Below are 17,432 nucleotides of genomic sequence, written 5' to 3' on the forward strand. Positions count from 1 at the left end.
TTTACTTGTAAGTCAGTGATGGACTGCATTAGAAGGATATGTAAATGGTTAAGCTCTTCTCCTGTCACTCTTTCAGACTGATCAAACACACCAAGAAGCTGATGGACAAAGAGGAGAAGCTGTGCATCAAGATCCTGCAGACGCTTCGAGAGATGCTGGACAAGAAGGAGTGCTTTCAGGAGTCTGTGAGTACCTCACCTGCAGGGTGACTGTGTCACTGAAACATGGTGGTCTCTTATAACCTCACTTTACATAAAAAGTAAAGTTTGGTGGGTCTTTAGCGCTGTCTTCACGTATCAGCAGTGCCGTACCCCTATCAGCATTGCTGTGCAGCCCTTGTTTTCTCCCAGGTCTGTCGGCCCAGAGCCCAGACTCCCCTTCATCAGTATGCTGTAGGCCTTTCTATGTTACATAAGGTAGGGAGGCACTCGAGGACACACTCACACTGAGAGGGAGAATAGGAGGGAGGAAGTGAGGGAAGGAGGAGGAGGAGAAGGAGGGGGGCAGGCACCGAACAAACAAATCAATACTGCAGCGAGTCGGGGAGGGGGGGCGGGGTGTAGGAGCCTGTCTCCTGCTGGAAAGTGAATGACAGGAGGTGGAAGAGGAGACTTGAGGAGGTGGATTCAGGTGCAAGAAGAGTCAGGTCCGTGTTCGCCGTCTGAACGTTTAGGAGAGTTTGTTCCAGCTTCATGGTGAGCGGAGCCGATGCTGAGCAGACGCAAGAAGAAATGCACCAGTCGAACGCCCTCAGTGTGCAGAAGAAGACTCCAAAGCATCAGTTGTTTTCAGTTTATTACACTTTACATTTTCCTGAAGTAAAATAAGGAAAAGCGTTTGAGTTTTCTGATTATGTAGCATATCATGCGGACATGCTAATTCTTGGCTGACAATGCTGTTCTAAGAGCTGTTTTGTTGCACCAAATCATCACTTATTTAAATAGAGTGTACATGAATGTGCCTTTACACTCTCTTTCAGTGTAATTGCATTAGTAAAACTGTCAAGACTTTCTATCTCAGTATAGTACATGCCAGCCAGTGTCACTTTCAGCTGCTTGAAGAGTCAGAGTTTTGTTTTCGCTATTTGTGTTTGCGTCTTCTGTCAGTCAGCCAGGCTGCTTTTTCGAAAGGCAAATTATTCAACAGTTGTGTGGAACGAGATCAGAGGAATTCAAAGTGGAAAAAAAAAACAGCCAGTATTTTAAAAAGCCGCTGAGCGCATTCGAGAAGCCAGACAGTGCGGTAACGATATGTGAAATGTCAGTTTGTGTAGGTGTGCGTGAGTGTGCTCGAGCATGTATTTGTGGCCTCTCTTTGTCATATCCCTGTAGCCCTGAGCGTGGAGCTGCAGCCTCGCCTCACAGGAGAGAGAGAGAGAGAAAGAGGGAGGGAGGGGGAGAGAGAGCGAGAGAGAGAGAGAGAGAGAGAAACGATTGATGGAAATAATGAGAGAGGGAGAGGCAGACAGACAAAAAAACAGAAGGAGAGAGAGAGAGAGAGAGTGACAGCATAGGCAGCAGAGGTTGGTGGCTCCCCTGGGGTGCAATGAGTGGGTGGAGGAGAGTGAGAGAAAGAGATGGAGGGAGAGTGATCAAGGAAGGGAGGGAGGGAGGGAGGCAGCCATGTGAGGAGCCATGTGAGTGGAAGGGAAAAAAAAGTGGGCAGCGGCTGCAGGGTGAGGGATTGGAGAGAAGCAGAGTCTGCTCAGTCCATGAGGAGACAGGGCAGGGGGTGCGCTTACGTAACAGCCTGCAGTGGCTGAGCCAGCGTCACGTGGACCATCACGTTCTCCTCACTCCCTCCCTCCCTCCTTACTCTCACTTTCTGTCCACTCGCCGCCTCTCTCTTCCTTCTTTTCCCTCTCCGTGCTTTGTCTCAGTCTATCGCATTCTGTCTGCCCGCCTGAGTTATTTTGTCTCCCCCCCTCTCCCCACTCTGTCCCACCCAGACCCCCTCTCTGTTTGCCTGGGTCATGCCAGGAGCACTGGCCAGGCAGCGAGTCGCAGACGTGTCGGCTCTCGCTGCTGCACTTCTCTTGTTGTCACGTAAACATAAATGTGTGTGCTCCCACTTCGCTCTGAAGATGTTTTGAGTTAGGGAAAGAATTAAACAAGTATCATGCTTATTTATAATGTTTTAAAATATGTAAAAAGAAATGCATAAATTGCCAAATTCAGCCTTAAATTTTAAATGTCACCTCATGTCATGAACTTTGTCACTTTAAGGATATGGCTGATGTTCTTCAGCTGAATACTCTTGATTTTAATATTTCATGTAAAACCAAGTCAATAGTGTGTCACTCTGACTCTAACTGCTGTCCGACTTCCCTCCCCAGTCTGTGATACTCGGCTACAAGCTCATGTGTTGCTACTGAAGATTTAAATCTTTAAAAGTGGGTCACAAATATACAGCTTCATTAAAAGAAAAGGAGGAGCATTTTCTTAAATCATTTGGGAACTGTAGTTTTTAATGAATGTTACTCAAACAGGAATGAATAATGCATTTGTTGGGGACTATTTTCAGCTGTAGATTATCGTACATTTAAGGCACATTTGAGTATTTAAAGCACTCAGACAATGTATTTTAAGAAAGTTGTCATTAACAATAAGTTGTCATGGGTAACCTGTGACCTCTTTACCCTGAATAAAGTCAGAAATGCCCCTAGAAATATTTTAAACTTAAAAAGTGTTTTGTGTTTGCAATGTTTCTCCTTTGAACAACTTTGATTCAATAATTCAATATATGCACAAACTCAGCATACAGAAATATTTTAATAGGTTTCTGATAACAATGAAGGTCTACGCATACGCAGAGATACACACGCAGTACTTGATAGCAAGATTAAATGATTGTTGCTTTTATTCTCTTAATTGGATTAGTCGACACTAAGAAAATCAAGGTTATCACTTGACTTATCCTTTAACACAGTTTCTTTTTAACTTGCTTATTCTGGTTGTTAGTAGATTTGTCTCTGTCAACACGCATGCACATGTATGTAATGTGGTGTCATGTGTGCATGTGTCCTCTTGTTTACAGAGGATTGAAAAAGCCTGTTACGTAATATAAACCACTCTCACCCTCTCTTTCCTCCCTCTCTTTCACACTCATCCCTGTCATTCACACGCTGTCTGTCCGTCCGTCCACCTCTCTCTCTTTTTCCTTCTTGCGCGCCAAGTTTCACACCACCTGCCCAAGGCAAAGCAGATTTACAGATTACCACCCTCTCCATGCTAAGCCCATCTCACGGACGCATGTAGACGGATACAGCACACACACACACGCACGCACAGAGTCCTAGGCGTGCAGTGCCATGCTGGCTGTCCCTGTGTGAGCTCATCCTGCAGGGTTTTCCCTGCTTGTCAGTCTCCTCATGGGAGTAGGAGAACATGGCTTAGGGAGCAGGTCAGTCAGGCAGGCCGAGAGCAGGGCGAGCTTACAGTTTGACCTCTGGATGGACTCGGGCTGACACAGCACGATGAGTCAAGGCAAAAAGTTTGAGACATTCAGAGCTTATCTGGATGATCAACGCCCTTTTATCGAATGCCAGATAACAAGAATGACTAGTGTGGAAATCTATTTGTCATGTATGTTTTACTGCCTGAGTCGGTGCTTTCCTCCCACACTCGCTTCCCACGATCCATCAGTCAGGTGTCTGGTAGTTGAGTATTATGTTTAGGTTTCCATGGAGATGAGGGATTAGCACATGTTGTTTGTCTGTCTGATCTTGCTGTGTCTGGACACAGGAAGTCTGTGTGCCCTATGCAGAAACGCCGTCGGATCAGGAGCTTCTGAACTTCTATTTTAACTCCAAGCTGCAGAAAAAAAGCGACTTCCTTTAAAACACACTAGTAAAAAAAAAAGGAAGAGGCCTTACCTTCATGCATCTTAGAGCAGCTATGAATGTGATAATTGTTCCCGTAAACAATGATTGGACACAGTTCACAGTGTGTTACTTGAGTCTGATTGCGTATGAGTTAGCTCACTTGTGCTCATGGAGGCACATGACCGGCGATAGGTTGCATTATGTATAGGAGCTGCAGCTCGTGTGGCACCGATCGCGTCTGTCAGTATTGCTCATGCTCACAGCACGTGGACAAAACAACAGAAAGTTTGTCGACTCTGCCAAAGGTCCTTATTTGTGAGGTTGTGGCTTGAAGAGCGATTTTTAGCTTAGCATTGTCTACCTGTGATTATTGTTCCTGTTTGCAGCACAGTTTTTCTGCATTTGGCTCAAACTACATGTCTTTTGATTCTTCTGTTATTCTGAGACTTTTCCTTTGCCACGTTACATCATTTGGTAAAGTTTATAACTGATGCACGAGAAGTTTTGATATTGACTATCTGTCCTTTGTGTCCTACTGTAAATTCCCTTATGATGTTGTGGTATCGCGTTTATGAATAAAGCGATCACACCTCTATATAAGCTTTAAATATAAAGTGATCCAAAGCTATGTTGACTTTTTAATGCAATCGACTGAATTGTTGTCGCGTCAGTCACTTACACTAGCTAGCTAAGGAAAGAGTCTACAACCATGCTAGCTCTGTTAGGTTTCCTTTATATAAAGATGGCGGACGCGTCTCCATCTGCTCTCATTGTACTTATTTGAAGCCAAAATGCCCCTGAGACGGGCGCTGCCATCTTGCACTGGTGACGTCTTTTGGAGCCGGAGACTGCGCATGAAGAGATCAGCGGGTGGAGCCGCCCCTTCCGCTAACCAAAACACACACTTAACTTACCTAAAAAAACCAGCAAAGATCCCGCACGTCGGCGTATTTAACATCAGAACAGCTTCTTGTGTTTGTCTGAAGCAGACGTTCACAGATATATAAACTTCACTGACCGTAGTGATTGATTTAGTTACTTCTCCTCTCGCCGTTCCTCCTCTGCTCTGCTTATCCAGAACAGATCGACTGCAGGAGCCGTATTTGTCAACAGAGCTGTCAATCATCCTTTTGACAGCATCAAATAACTAATTAAAAATAAACTTGTCAGAAAAATGAACTCTTGAATGTAAATCAGCATGATAACAACTAACTTATATGACAGAAACCATGTTTGTGAAAAATGTATTTGGCGTGTATTTTGATTTTATAGTTTGACACATGTCCCATCTGTTAACATGGAGAAGGCGGACTTTATGACCTAAACTGCAGCCAGTCAGCAGGGGGCGCTAGAGATGTTTTGGCTTCACTTTTAGGGAGCTGTCATGTCGGCCATCTTTTCATACAGTCTATGTTGTACACATTGTGAGCTAAAGCTAATGTTAGCATGCTAACATGCGCAGAATGACAATGCTGATTAGCTTATGTATATTAGGTGCTATTAGCCCTTACCATAAGTGTAGCTGAGGCTGATGGGAATGTTGTTAGTTTTGCAATTATTTGGATCATTTAAAAATGGATTTAGTTTAAAAAAATGTTATATCATGCAAAGTGAAAAATAAGTGACCCCTGACATAATTATAATTCATCATTAGGGGACATGAATATCTTTAGAAAATGGTATGCCAGTCCAAATAGTTGTTGAGATAGGTTAATATATACATCTATTCACATCCCATGACATCGGTATATTTCATGCCCGACTACCATTGGTGCCGATGAAACAAATATGCCACTCTTGCACCTTTCCAGCTCACTTGACTTCAACATTACAGTCTTCCTAACAACAACAACAACAATCTTCCCTTAACAATATAAGTGAATCACATGTAACACTTCCTGAGTGAACCCTACAGCTAACAGGCGGCCTTTTTCAGAACGCTTGTTTACGCTGCTGTCTTGTATTTTCCTCAACCAGTCTCACCAATTGCTCTCACATGGGGGCTTAATTTGTTTTGGTGATGTGCTTGTTTGTTGGGTAAAAGCATTTAATTTGCTGTGGAGCTGCAGCATTTCGTAAATGGCGGCACGTGATGCTCGTCTCAGCACAAGGTTATTATGGGAATTTTGTACGGTAGACTTTTGGCCTTAGCAGCAGAGCTACCTGTGGTGACCACGGGGCAGGAAACGCTTCATATCCTACAGAAGGGAAGAGAGTTGGAATAGCTCGACACAGCTCAGTATTGAGGTGCAGTAAGAATATTTCGCTAGCAGCATATCACTCTAACTCTGGCTCCTGTTTGCGCGCCCTGTCTCAGGGTCCATATCCAGAATTCCTGGAACTCAAGAAGTCACGAGTCGAAGCCACCAGCACTGCACATGTTATTTTATGTGGAGCTCTTCTTCCAAGAAACTTGATGCAGTGAAAAACTGCTTATAAACTACAGACTTTGACCTACAATAACTGTCTCAGAACTTCTATTTAGATGACACATTTCTTTCAGGAACTTCCCTTTTAATTTATTTAGCCATACATCAAACGCCGTAACCAATCAGTTGTTGAAAATGCAGTTGACATGACTTCACTAGCCTCAGCGGCAGCTGTTGCCCTTCCTGTGTCGTCCCACATCCTTTTTTTTAATGCTTTCACTTCCTTTGACCAAAGCTTGTGCACTGAAACAGCAGGATAATGTGACTGTTTGTGTCTTGATTACCTGACTATCGATGAAATACCTCCCTCAGTGAGAAAAGCTTGATCTGTTTTATACTCTCTCTTTAAGCTTTCAATGTCCCCGGAGTTCCACTGTGATGGTGGTGGTGTGTTATTACTGTACAGGATCAGACTGGGTTTCAGTTTGAGTTTTGGCATCATGTGCTAATGACAGGAGAAGGTTTCACTTTAAAACTCTTGACTGAACAAAGTGTGCTGACTGCAGTTTGTGTACATGTTGCTTCCTGAAGGTGTTGGATATTGCTCGGCCCTCACATTGCCTGTGGGAAACCTCCACTTGTTCTGTGTCACAGAGACCTTGATCGGCGCTCCCACTGCTTACAAAAGACACACACTGGGAATCCTTTCATTCTTCTGTTGTGGGAGAAAAGAAAACTATTAGCCCTCTTGATCTGAGCCATGTTTGGATAACTCTCCCCTCCGCCGTGGCCTCAGTATCCTCTGTAACCGACCTTGTCTGACCTGAGCAGCTCCAGCCGCCCGTTCCTGCCACTGTCTGTCTCGCTCCACAGCTGGTGCTGCCCCTCCGCTGCCTGTGTGAGCTTTCAGACCACCTAAAGAAGCAGAGAGCAGGCTGTGTCTTTGTCTCCATGCGTCTCTTTCTGGAGTCGCTGCAGACAGCAGAGCTGCGAGGGGGCTGGGGGAGGGAGGGGAGAACAGGGGGCTGCGAGGATGCAGGAATCAGCAGCTCATCCCCAGCTTGGACACCAGAGCCGCAGTGTGGCGTGCCGGTGCACATTTTAAAACACCACGGCTGTCTGCTTCTCGCTGGGTTTTGTTTGTTCCTCTCCCACTCTCCCTCCCCCCGCCCTCCTCCACTCCTTACTTCTGTCAGTTCTTCTACCTCTATTTCTATCTCGCTTTCTTTCTCGTGGCTCTTACATCACCTGACGGGAGTTTTTTCTCGTCAATGCAGCAGCGAGCAGATGAGTCAGGCTGGGCTGAGTCTCCTCTCCCGCCATCCTGCCTCCCCTCTCCTCTCCTCTCTTTCTGCAGACAAGGCAGCAGAAAGGAGGTGAACAAGTGCAAAAACCTGTCACCCCCCAACCCCCTGTTTTTTAACATCCCCCTCCTAGAGCGCTTCTTTCACCAAGATGTCCTCTGTCATTAGAGGGGAAACGTTCTGTCAAACATGATCTGATCTGCAGTCAGTTAAAGAACGTGTTTGAATTTGCAGCCTTATAGAGTGTGCTGCCAAGTTTGTAGTTTCACTGAGTGTGTGTGTGTGTGTGTGTGTGTGTGTGTGTGTGTTTCGATATGACAGAGGCTACCTCAATGGATCCTCACCTTCAGTTCAAGAAGTGTGTGTCTGTGTGTGTGTGTGTGTGTGTGTTTGTGAGACAGTCCGCCAGACAGCGCAGGCAGACAAGTGTCTGTGCTGACTGCAGATGAGATGGAGTGTTTACTGACACAGGGAGCATCCGCCACACGTGCTCCTCCGCATCTTCACTCCTCGGTGCTTTTAGTTTGAGGCTCCTCGGGTGGACTGTACCTGGGCAGCCTTCGTGGCGACGCATGCGGGTGCCTCATTTGTCGGAACGACACTGTCAACATATTGATCTCGTCTGGAGTGCTGTTAAAAATATACCGTCAACAGTGACCAGTATTTCTCTTTGACAATGTGGTTTCAGTCTTTTTTTCTGTTCTGCATTATACTTATGCCGTGTTTGCAATGCACCAGCGGATTTACTGTAAGCAGCAGCAACGACTGTAAACAACTCAACAAAGGCAGCTACACAAATGAGTCATATAAAGCTGAATACTAATCGGCTGTATGTGTCAGCTTTAAAAGAGGTGTGACAATCACAATAGGGGAACTTACAGATGGACAAAGAGATATAATTGCTGCATGAATTCTTACATCGTCGGTTGCAAACACTGCAAATAATTTAAAGAAATACAGTGAAGGTTTTAAATATATATATTTATAAGTCTCGCATGTGTAACGTCCACGGTTGGCTCTGGTTGTAACTCTTGATTTTCCTCGCTGATGGTCGCTTTCCTTTTTAGACTGTTTGCCTTCATCTGAGCGTCCAATTTGTTTCTTTTTCTTTGTATTTTCACTTATTGTTGAAGTTGTATCTGTAGTCATCGATCTTTTCTTTGTTTGTTCAGCCATAGTAGGTTACTGTTTACTCGTAACACTTGCAGAGACCGGAAAAGCAGCCGCTTAGCTCGTGATGGAAAACGCGTCACTAACTGGGCGCCGCTTGTGATTTTTTCAGCAAAAGTCTCCACAGACAGCCAGTCTGTAATACTGCAAATGCAAAGTCTTTGTTCAGTGGGCCATAGACTCAATCACCATTGTGTTACCTCATTTGGCGATAGATAGAGACTTAACAGACATTTATTTAAATGAAAACCTTCGAGATTAAGCTTTTGCATTTGCAGTATTATTACAGACTGGGTGTATGTGGCGACATTCGCGGAAAAAATCACAAGCGGCGCCCAGTTACTGACATGTTTTCCATCAGCCAGCAGTGGTTGGTCTGCCAGAGAGGGTAGGCGAAGCTAAGCGGCTGCTTTTCCGGTCTCTGCAAGTGTTGCAAGTAAACAGTAATCTACTATGGCTGAACAAAGATTGATGACTACAGATACAAAACAAGTGAAAATCCAAAGAAAAAGAAACAAATTCGACGCTCAGGTGAAGGCAAACAGTCTAAAAAGGAAAGCGAGAGTTAGAACCGTAACAAAGGGAGCCAACCGTGGATGTCTGGTTATGTGGGACGTATGAACCTGCAATTGCCTTTTATCGACATAAGGTGTTGCCAACTAGAAGAAAACTGAGAACTTCAAGATTACCACTTTAACTTCGCCGTCCTCAGTTTTGTGCAGATTACAGTTTTTGCGTCTTTTTGCCCCTCTTGCTTTCTCTCCACTGTTCCCGTCTGTTTTCTTTTTTCCCTCTGTAAAGAGGCCAACGTCAAATTTACAGGACTTCTTTCGGAGGATTGATATGATTACAGTTTGTGTGATTAGAGCCGAACGGTCTGTTCTTCTTAGCAACAGAAGTAGAGTAATATTTGGATTGATTAAAGCCTAAACTATTAAACGCTAAGTTACTTATTGCAATGTTTATTGACCTAATTGATTAATTCATGTTTCACACACATCATTACACAAAAAGTCATCCAGCTGGACCAACACATCACGAGGCTCTATTGTTTTCAGGTGTTATTTTGTCCTCCACTTGTATCTAACAGGAAGGTTAATGTTGCTACTAACATGTTTTCATGGAAACCACAGGTGGCTCCCTACAGTCCATTCATCCTTTTGCTCCATCAGTCCATCTATTCATCCGTCCTTCCCCTGGGTTGATCAATAATGACGGCAGTGAGGGCCATTTTGAGTTGTTAGGTTGCCATAGAAACAGATGCTGACCAGCCTAAGTGTCCATATATTCTTTATATTCCATCAATCCATCCATCCCACCGCTGCACAATAAATAGCACGATGCAAGTCCTCCACCTGTCAATCACTCCGGCACTTCGATTACACAACACACAGTATGGAGATTATCTCCATGAAGCCTTTAATCTCGTTTCTGCTCGTCTGCGTCAAATGTCACAAGAGACGCTCAGAGACGTTTGTGAGAGAGCGAAAGAAAATAAAGACGCTCCTTAGATAAACGTGGAGCTGGAAGCAAAGTGGTGTTGTGTAATGCATTGTTTCGTGCATTTATATAAAACATCTTCATACACGAATTACCCCGTGCAGCCTCCTTATAGCACTTTGCACTGCAGTGCGTCTGTGTGCAGGACAGATACTGTTACTGTTTCTTTCCATCTCTGATCTTTGTCCACTCACTGAATGCAACTTCCAAAATTACACAAATAAGTTTTTAAATGTATTATGTCAAAAAAGTTTCATGCTGTGGTCTTGAAAATGAAATTATTAGGGATATAAAAGATTACAAGCAGACCGTCACTAACTGTAACCAAACAAAGATAAGATGTTATCTTAACTATTTCTGTCTCAGCTGCCATCTCAGTTAGGATTCAGTTACAGGACGACACTTTAATTGTCTTGTTATTTTTGAGGATCGCTTCCATTAAGAAAGAAAAGCATCATGGGATGATGGTGATCATTTGAATCACGTGTCAGATGGAAGCGGCTCAGCCCTTGTTTGGATGACTGTGTGGATTCCATGGCAGTAAACAGACCAAACCACAAATGTTCTCTTGGATGGGACATTTGTTAACATGTCCTTCAGTGTGACGTTATTTTTATGGTTGAGGCTCACAAAGTGCTACTTTTTCAAAAGGGTGCTAAAATGTGGATTTCCTAGTTTGAGGCTGGCACTCTCTCAGACTGTGATATGGATTTAACATCATGATTTCTGTCTCCGCAGGGAAATGAGTTGAGAAAGATTCTCCTCACACGCTACTTTGGAAATCAAAAGCTTCTTTCCAAGTCAGAGCTCGGGAGTGGAAACAGCTCATCTGGCGGCTTTGTCAAGCCGTCATCCGGAGGTACTGAGAACCCCAAATAAACCCAGTAGACACCACAATAACCGCTCGCTGCGGAGGAGACAACAGCAGCTAACATGACAGCGTTCGGCTTCTGAGGAGAAGGGCTGTTTGACAAATGCTGGCAGATTTTGGATCTGGCTTAAGTGATTCATAAAGCCCCACATAAACAATACTTTTCTACAAACACTTGATATAGTTGGATTGGAATAAGAAATGTTGAATAGATATGTTAAATGTTCATATCTCTGCAGGAGGGTCTCCCATGCAAGACTCTGACAAACCAGGCAGCAGTATAGTGGAGATCCAGTGTCTCCTGGACAACGTGGGCACATCAGAGCTGGTGATCGACCTCATCGTCAACACCAAGAACGACCGGGTGTTTGAGGAGAGCATCCTGCTGGGCATTGCCCTTCTGCAGGGCGGAAACACACAGATACAGGTCGGCGGCATGAATCCTTTATTTCGGTGCACATTGATCAGCTAAAAGTCACACGCGCTCACAGATTTGGATTCATGCTGATCACTACTCTGCCTCCCACAGAACTCCTTCTATCACCAGCTGTACAAGCAGAAGAAGTCCGAGAGGTTCTTCAAGGTTTTCTACGACCGCATGCGTTTGGCGCAGCAGGAGATCCGAGCCACCGTGTCCGTCAACATGTTTGAGCTCAGCAGCAGGAAAAGGGACGACGACGGTGACGTCAGCGGCGTCAGGTTCAAGAAAGGTAGAGTCGAGTAATGATGCATTTTGACCTTTCTGGGCTTAAAATACAACCAACACAGCGCGGTTCCTCTGCTTCCCGGAACATGCAGGGTGTCAACGTGAAGCTGCAAGTGAGTAAGGTTTATTTAAAGTGAACAAGCTGTGTGATAATGTCAGACACCGAGAGAGGAGCATCTTAAAGTGACAGTGCTGAGTCACTGGGGTCATGCCCTTAGCAGCACAGCGGATCATTTGTACAGAAACGGACCTGCAGTGAGTGAAAAGCTACAAAAAGGGCTGAAATATAAACCTGAAAATGTGTTTGCGGTCCTCAGCTCAGCACAAGTTTAAACAATAGAAGAGGATAAATCCAGAATGATCTTTGCTGCTCTGCTGACCTCTGTGCACACTGTTGTTCCCAGTTCCTGCAGTCACATGTCAGAGGGCATGTGAGGGCCCACATCACAAGCTTATCAAAAGGCCTTTGTATCAAGATCGAGTGCTTTCATGCTACAGAACCCCACTCTAAAGTTGCACACTTGTAAAGGGGGAGGGGGTCTCTGAGTGTCTTTTTAGTATGTTCATACACTAGTGCTGATTGTTATTGTCCTGTCCATAATTAAACAGGGAATCATGTTTATTTGTATGTATACGTCCATGCTGTGCTCTAGGGAAGGACTCGGGGCTTCACATGAGGGAGGACATGCGCGGGCAGCTGAAGGAGGCCTCCTCAGTCACCTCTAAGGCCTTCTGTGCCTTCAGAAAGGAGCTGGATCCCGACTTGGAAGGCTTTGGCCAGAACAGCGAGATAATCGGGGCAGAAGAGGCTTTGGAAGAAACCCCGATGAGCCCGGCCATCACTATCATGAAACCGATTCTGCGTTACCTTCAGCTGCTTTGTGAGAACCACAACTCAGACCTGCAGGTACTGGAGCCTTTTGATGGAGAACACGACCATTGAAGTCAAACTTTTTTAAACTGACTTTTGTTGTTTTTGTGCTCTGAATCCAGAACTTTCTGCGAAACCAGAACAACAAGACAAACTACAACCTGGTGTGTGAGACTCTCCAGTTCTTAGACTGTATCTGTGGAAGCACCACTGGAGGCCTCGGGCTGCTTGGCCTTTATATCAATGAGTGTAATGTGGATCTGGTTCGCCAAACCCTGGAGACCATCACGGAGTACTGCCAGGGACCCTGCCATGAAAACCAGGTAGGGGGAGGACTGATGATGATCATCTCAGCAGTTAAATCTTGCATCCTATATACAGAGGCTAAGTCCTCGATGAGGCGGCCCCAGGTTTAACTCCCACCCTCGGCCTTCTGCCGCGTGTCATCCCCACTCTCTCTTTGTGTGTTTCCAACGCTATCCACTGTCCTCTCTATTTCTGTCTCGGCTGCCATCCATCATTTAAGTTACAGGACAAGACTTTAATTGTCATGCTCCTCAATGAGAGGCTCTGATTTGTGTGTTTATAAGAGCACTGTCATCCTGGAGGATCGCTTCCATCAAGAAAGAAAGGCATCATGGGATGATGGAAGCGGCTCAGCACTTGTTTTGATGATAGTGTGAAATTCATAGCAGTAAATAGACTAGACACAAATGTTCACGGGAAAAAGTGCACACTTACCTTTTTTACGCTGCGGTTCCGCCTCAGCGCCGTAACGAAGCTCTGCAGTCATGCAGCCTTTGTCATTTTACATTGGACCAAGCAACACCAGCGTAAAGTCGCCCCAGTGTACACAGACGGCGTTTCGTCTCTGTTACGCCTCTGTTACCACCTCTGATGCCGGTTCAGAGGTGTAACGACTTCGCCCCACCATAAGGCCTCCATGCTTTCTACATAGAAGACGGAGCGTAACAAAGACGTAATTTTCCCACCTTGAACTGGCAGTGTAAAACAGCGATTTTTTGATTGAAGGGATTTTCAACATCAGAGACTTGAATCTTAACTGTCAAATAGTTTTATTCATGAACTCTCTTGTCAAAAATGAAACTCAGGATTTAAAACTTTTCTTGCAAAAAGTTTCATTTCATCTGGTAATTTCTTGAATACAAAAACCCAGATGCTTCCTTTTGGAGCAGCAGTATATATTGGCCATTACTCCCATACACGACCAGCTAATCCCAGTTTATCTCGCTGTGGTTTAAAATTGATCCGACACTTCTGTTCTCCGTGCTTGGGTTTGTTAATATCAGACACATCTTCTTCTGATCATTTTTGTTGTTGTCTCTCATTTTTTCCAGACCTGCATAGCCAAGCACGAGTCCAACGGCATCGACATTATTATAGCCCTGATTGTCAACTCCATCAACCCCCTGGAGAAGCATCGGCTGGACCTGGTGCTGGAGCTCAAGGTGAGCCGCGTGTGTCTCTGAGAGGACGCAGCCATTAACAGCCAACTATAGCTTAACATATGGGTTTGACATATGGGTGACTGCTGAGGGTTTCAATGTCAAAACTCATTCTGAAGTTTTTTAATCTGCAAAGTCATTAATCCCTGAATTCTTGGTCTCTGTAGTTCATAGTTGATGAATGTAAGAGCTCATTGGTGAAGCCCTGTGTTGCAGAACAATGCCTCGAAGCTCCTACTGGCTATCATGGAGAGCCGCCATGACAGCGAGAACGCAGAGAAGATTCTCTTTAAGATGAGACCAACTGAGCTGGTGAGTGTGTTTCAGCACGTACACACACACCGCACCGTTCCCTCTGAAATCTGTTTGTAAGTGCACAAACTCTAAGTAGCAGTAAGTCTTTATAACTTTCCTGCTTCAGGTGGATGTAATGAAGGAGGCCTACGCCCAGGGTCTGGAGAGTGAGGACGACGAGGACAGTGTAGGAGACCAGATCAAACCCCGAGACGTCGGACACAACATTTACATCCTGGCCCATCAGGTTAATATAAATGCCTGAGCTTGTTTTTGTCTGTGACAGAGGCGTTACTGCATTTCCTCTGCCTGTTTGACCTTCTGTCGACCTCCGGGCCCTGACAGCACTAGTTTGTGTGTCCACATGCACTCTTCTCTTGTGTGTGTCTCCATTGTGTTAAACAGACACTCTGCCAGTTTTCTAAAATTAGCTTTCAGGATGTGACACTGGTCGTGCAGACGTAGGTGTTCACTGCAGCAGCCGTTAGTCACTCTATCACTTGACAAATGTGGTCTGGTTCACTCCACGGTAAAGAAATGAGTGTGCCATTGAGGAAGTAGTCCTATTGTGCATGTGTGCAGCTTGTGTGTCTCTGCCTTTCTCTGTCAGTTTGGGAGGTCAGACCATGTCTGGCGGGTTTTCACTTCTGCCTCTTCAAGTCAAATGTCACACAGGGTATTCTTGTCAAACGGACACGCTAGTTTCATCATGACTAGGAGAGACTTTAACTGTTTAACTGACACGCTTTTCCACTGACGACCAACAAACGTTATTAACGTGATTCTATCAGCTATCTTTTAGAAAAGATTATCAATATTTGCTCCTCAGGGCAGCTGCCATTTATTGTACCTAGTGTGTGAGTCTGTCAACAAAATTAGGCAACCTTAACAGCTGACGGACCATTTTCACATATTTTAGAACATACTGCCAGGAGGTAACACGGGCAATACAAAACATATTTACTGTCGGGATGGACTGTTCTTTCCCAACAATTTATCTGGGCAACATCGCAGCTGACTTTTCAGTGCAGGATAAATACGTATTAAAGATATAATTAGCAGCCAGCCAAAAAGCGAATATAACGAAAATGGTTACAATCCAAACCTCCATCAGAGACTGATTGGATAGATAATGTTAGTAATATTGATTGACAATCTGAGGGCAAATACATTTTTTGCAATATTGGGAAAAATGCAAAATACGTTTAATTACCTTGTAAAAATCCTCCCGAGGCATCTCCTCCTTCTCCCTCATTAAATATTCCTGAATCTGCATAAGCCCCGCCCACTATGTGCTACATTTCTCCTTTCGTAAAAGTATAGCCAAAAACAAAACACGTCTCTGCCATTGTTTGTGGCAACTTGTTGAAACTTAGCTAGCTTGAAATGTAGTAATTAGTAGTAGTAACGTTAACGTTAGTAGTCAGCAGTGAGTTAGCAAAAATTACGATGTCTGTTACAGCTGTCTCACGCAGCGCCGAAGGGTTGCCATAGGTTACACATAATGATATGCATAGCATCACCCCCGTCCATTAACGGGATTGGCTCCTCCTGGCAGGTTTGTGACGTCTCAAACCTGCCAGTCTGAAAACATGTTGTTCAGCCTGTCCTTGGTACACTGCAGTTTAAAAGCAGACAGGCCCAGCCATGGAGATGACTGCTTATGTTGTCCCTGATATGTCTTGTAGCACATGAAGAACACCACATGGAGATGTTTACAAGGTGAAACACTTGATTTACACTGGAGGGGTCTTTAAGAAGTGATTTCTGTTCCTCTGTTGTATGGACTGATATGTATTTCCATCTCCTATTACATTTTATTTATTTATAGATGACCAACTGGTTTGTTCTCATTGTGTTGTCTGTTTACAAAAAAAAAGGAAAAATAAATAAATGAGGCAAACTTGGTATTTCCAGTAATAACGTTTCTATTTTTGGTTCCCTGTATGGGAAATTATATATTTAGAAGAACTAAGTCAGGTGACCAAAAGGAGGAAGAGGAGAAAACACAAGTATCAAACCTCACCGCACCAAGTCCATCACATTCAACTGTTACATGACGCCAATCATTTTGGATCCTATTGTTATAATTTCCATCATATATTTAAGCCAAGTTATATTACTTGAATGGAGAAACAGAAAGAAAGAAGAAAGCAGCTTTCTGCCAAAAAAGCTCCACAGCCCCCATAGTACACTACCTGCTCAGCAGCAAAGGGCAGACAGACACAGTCAGGGAATAGCTTGTGAACATAGTGGAACATTCAGCCGCTAAAAGAGACAGATATGTTGCCAATGTAGTGTTTACTCTTTGTGTCTGTATCTGCCAAAACTGGTTTAAGCTTTGAATACTCCCTAACAAAAGAATATAACACTGGGAAGAATGGCAATGTGGATGAGCTGCATATTTGTCTTAAATCCCTCTCCGTTTGACATAGAGGTCTTTAAAGTCAAGTGTAGGTTCCTTCCTTATCTGCCACTTAAAATATAAATGAATGGTTATTTTGTTTTCCTGATCCTAGCTGGCTCGTCACAGTAAGATCCTGCAGCAGAGCCTGAGGCCGGGGTCGGTGTTGGGAGCGGCGTCAGTGGTCGACCCCGACCATGACAAGGATGACGCCCTTCATCACTATGCCAATCACACAGCTCAGATAGAGGTACACCTTTCTCTTTTCGTGTTTCCTCTGAAACTTTATCTAACGTTTCCTATGTTAGAATAAAACACGTACAACTATGAAGCGGACTTCCCGGATATCTCTTCCCCAGATTGTGCGTCATGACCGCACCATGGAGCAGATCGTGTTTCCAGTCCCAAACATCTGCGAGTATCTCACCGAAGAGTCAAAGGTGCGAGTGTTCACCACCACAGAGCGAGACGACCAGGGCAGCAAGGTTAACGACTTCTTCCAGCAGTTTGACAACCTCTACAACGAGATGAGATGGCAGAAGAAGATCCGCAGTGAGTCTTTACATTCTGGGAAATAATGATGGTGGCAGCGGAAGCAGGCTGCTAAATTGTGATTATCATCCACAGTGTCTGGTTATTGTTAGTGCCGAATAA

General features: G+C 44.5%; 1 protein-coding gene across 2 annotated transcripts in view; it reads left to right on the top strand.

Moving 5' to 3' along the window:
- The window catches only part of itpr2 (inositol 1,4,5-trisphosphate receptor, type 2), a 63,355-nt gene that overhangs the window by 26,282 nt on the left and 19,641 nt on the right, over window positions 1–17,432 (top strand). For both annotated transcript variants that reach the window (XM_069685607.1, XM_069685608.1), the window contains exons 37-47: window positions 77–185; window positions 10,905–11,025; window positions 11,277–11,464; window positions 11,567–11,747; window positions 12,397–12,650; window positions 12,737–12,937; window positions 13,973–14,083; window positions 14,297–14,392; window positions 14,502–14,621; window positions 16,894–17,028; window positions 17,138–17,330. In XM_069685607.1, the coding sequence (XP_069541708.1) occupies window positions 77–185; window positions 10,905–11,025; window positions 11,277–11,464; window positions 11,567–11,747; window positions 12,397–12,650; window positions 12,737–12,937; window positions 13,973–14,083; window positions 14,297–14,392; window positions 14,502–14,621; window positions 16,894–17,028; window positions 17,138–17,330 (1,709 nt within the window). The remainder of the gene's footprint in view (window positions 1–76; window positions 186–10,904; window positions 11,026–11,276; window positions 11,465–11,566; window positions 11,748–12,396; window positions 12,651–12,736; window positions 12,938–13,972; window positions 14,084–14,296; window positions 14,393–14,501; window positions 14,622–16,893; window positions 17,029–17,137; window positions 17,331–17,432) is intronic.

Source organism: Semicossyphus pulcher, unplaced genomic scaffold, assembly GCF_022749685.1.
Source record: "Semicossyphus pulcher isolate SPU_LCO1_2020_fin unplaced genomic scaffold, fSemPul1.0.p SCAF_8, whole genome shotgun sequence".
In the NCBI taxonomy this organism is placed as follows: Eukaryota; Metazoa; Chordata; class Actinopteri; order Labriformes; family Labridae; genus Semicossyphus; species Semicossyphus pulcher.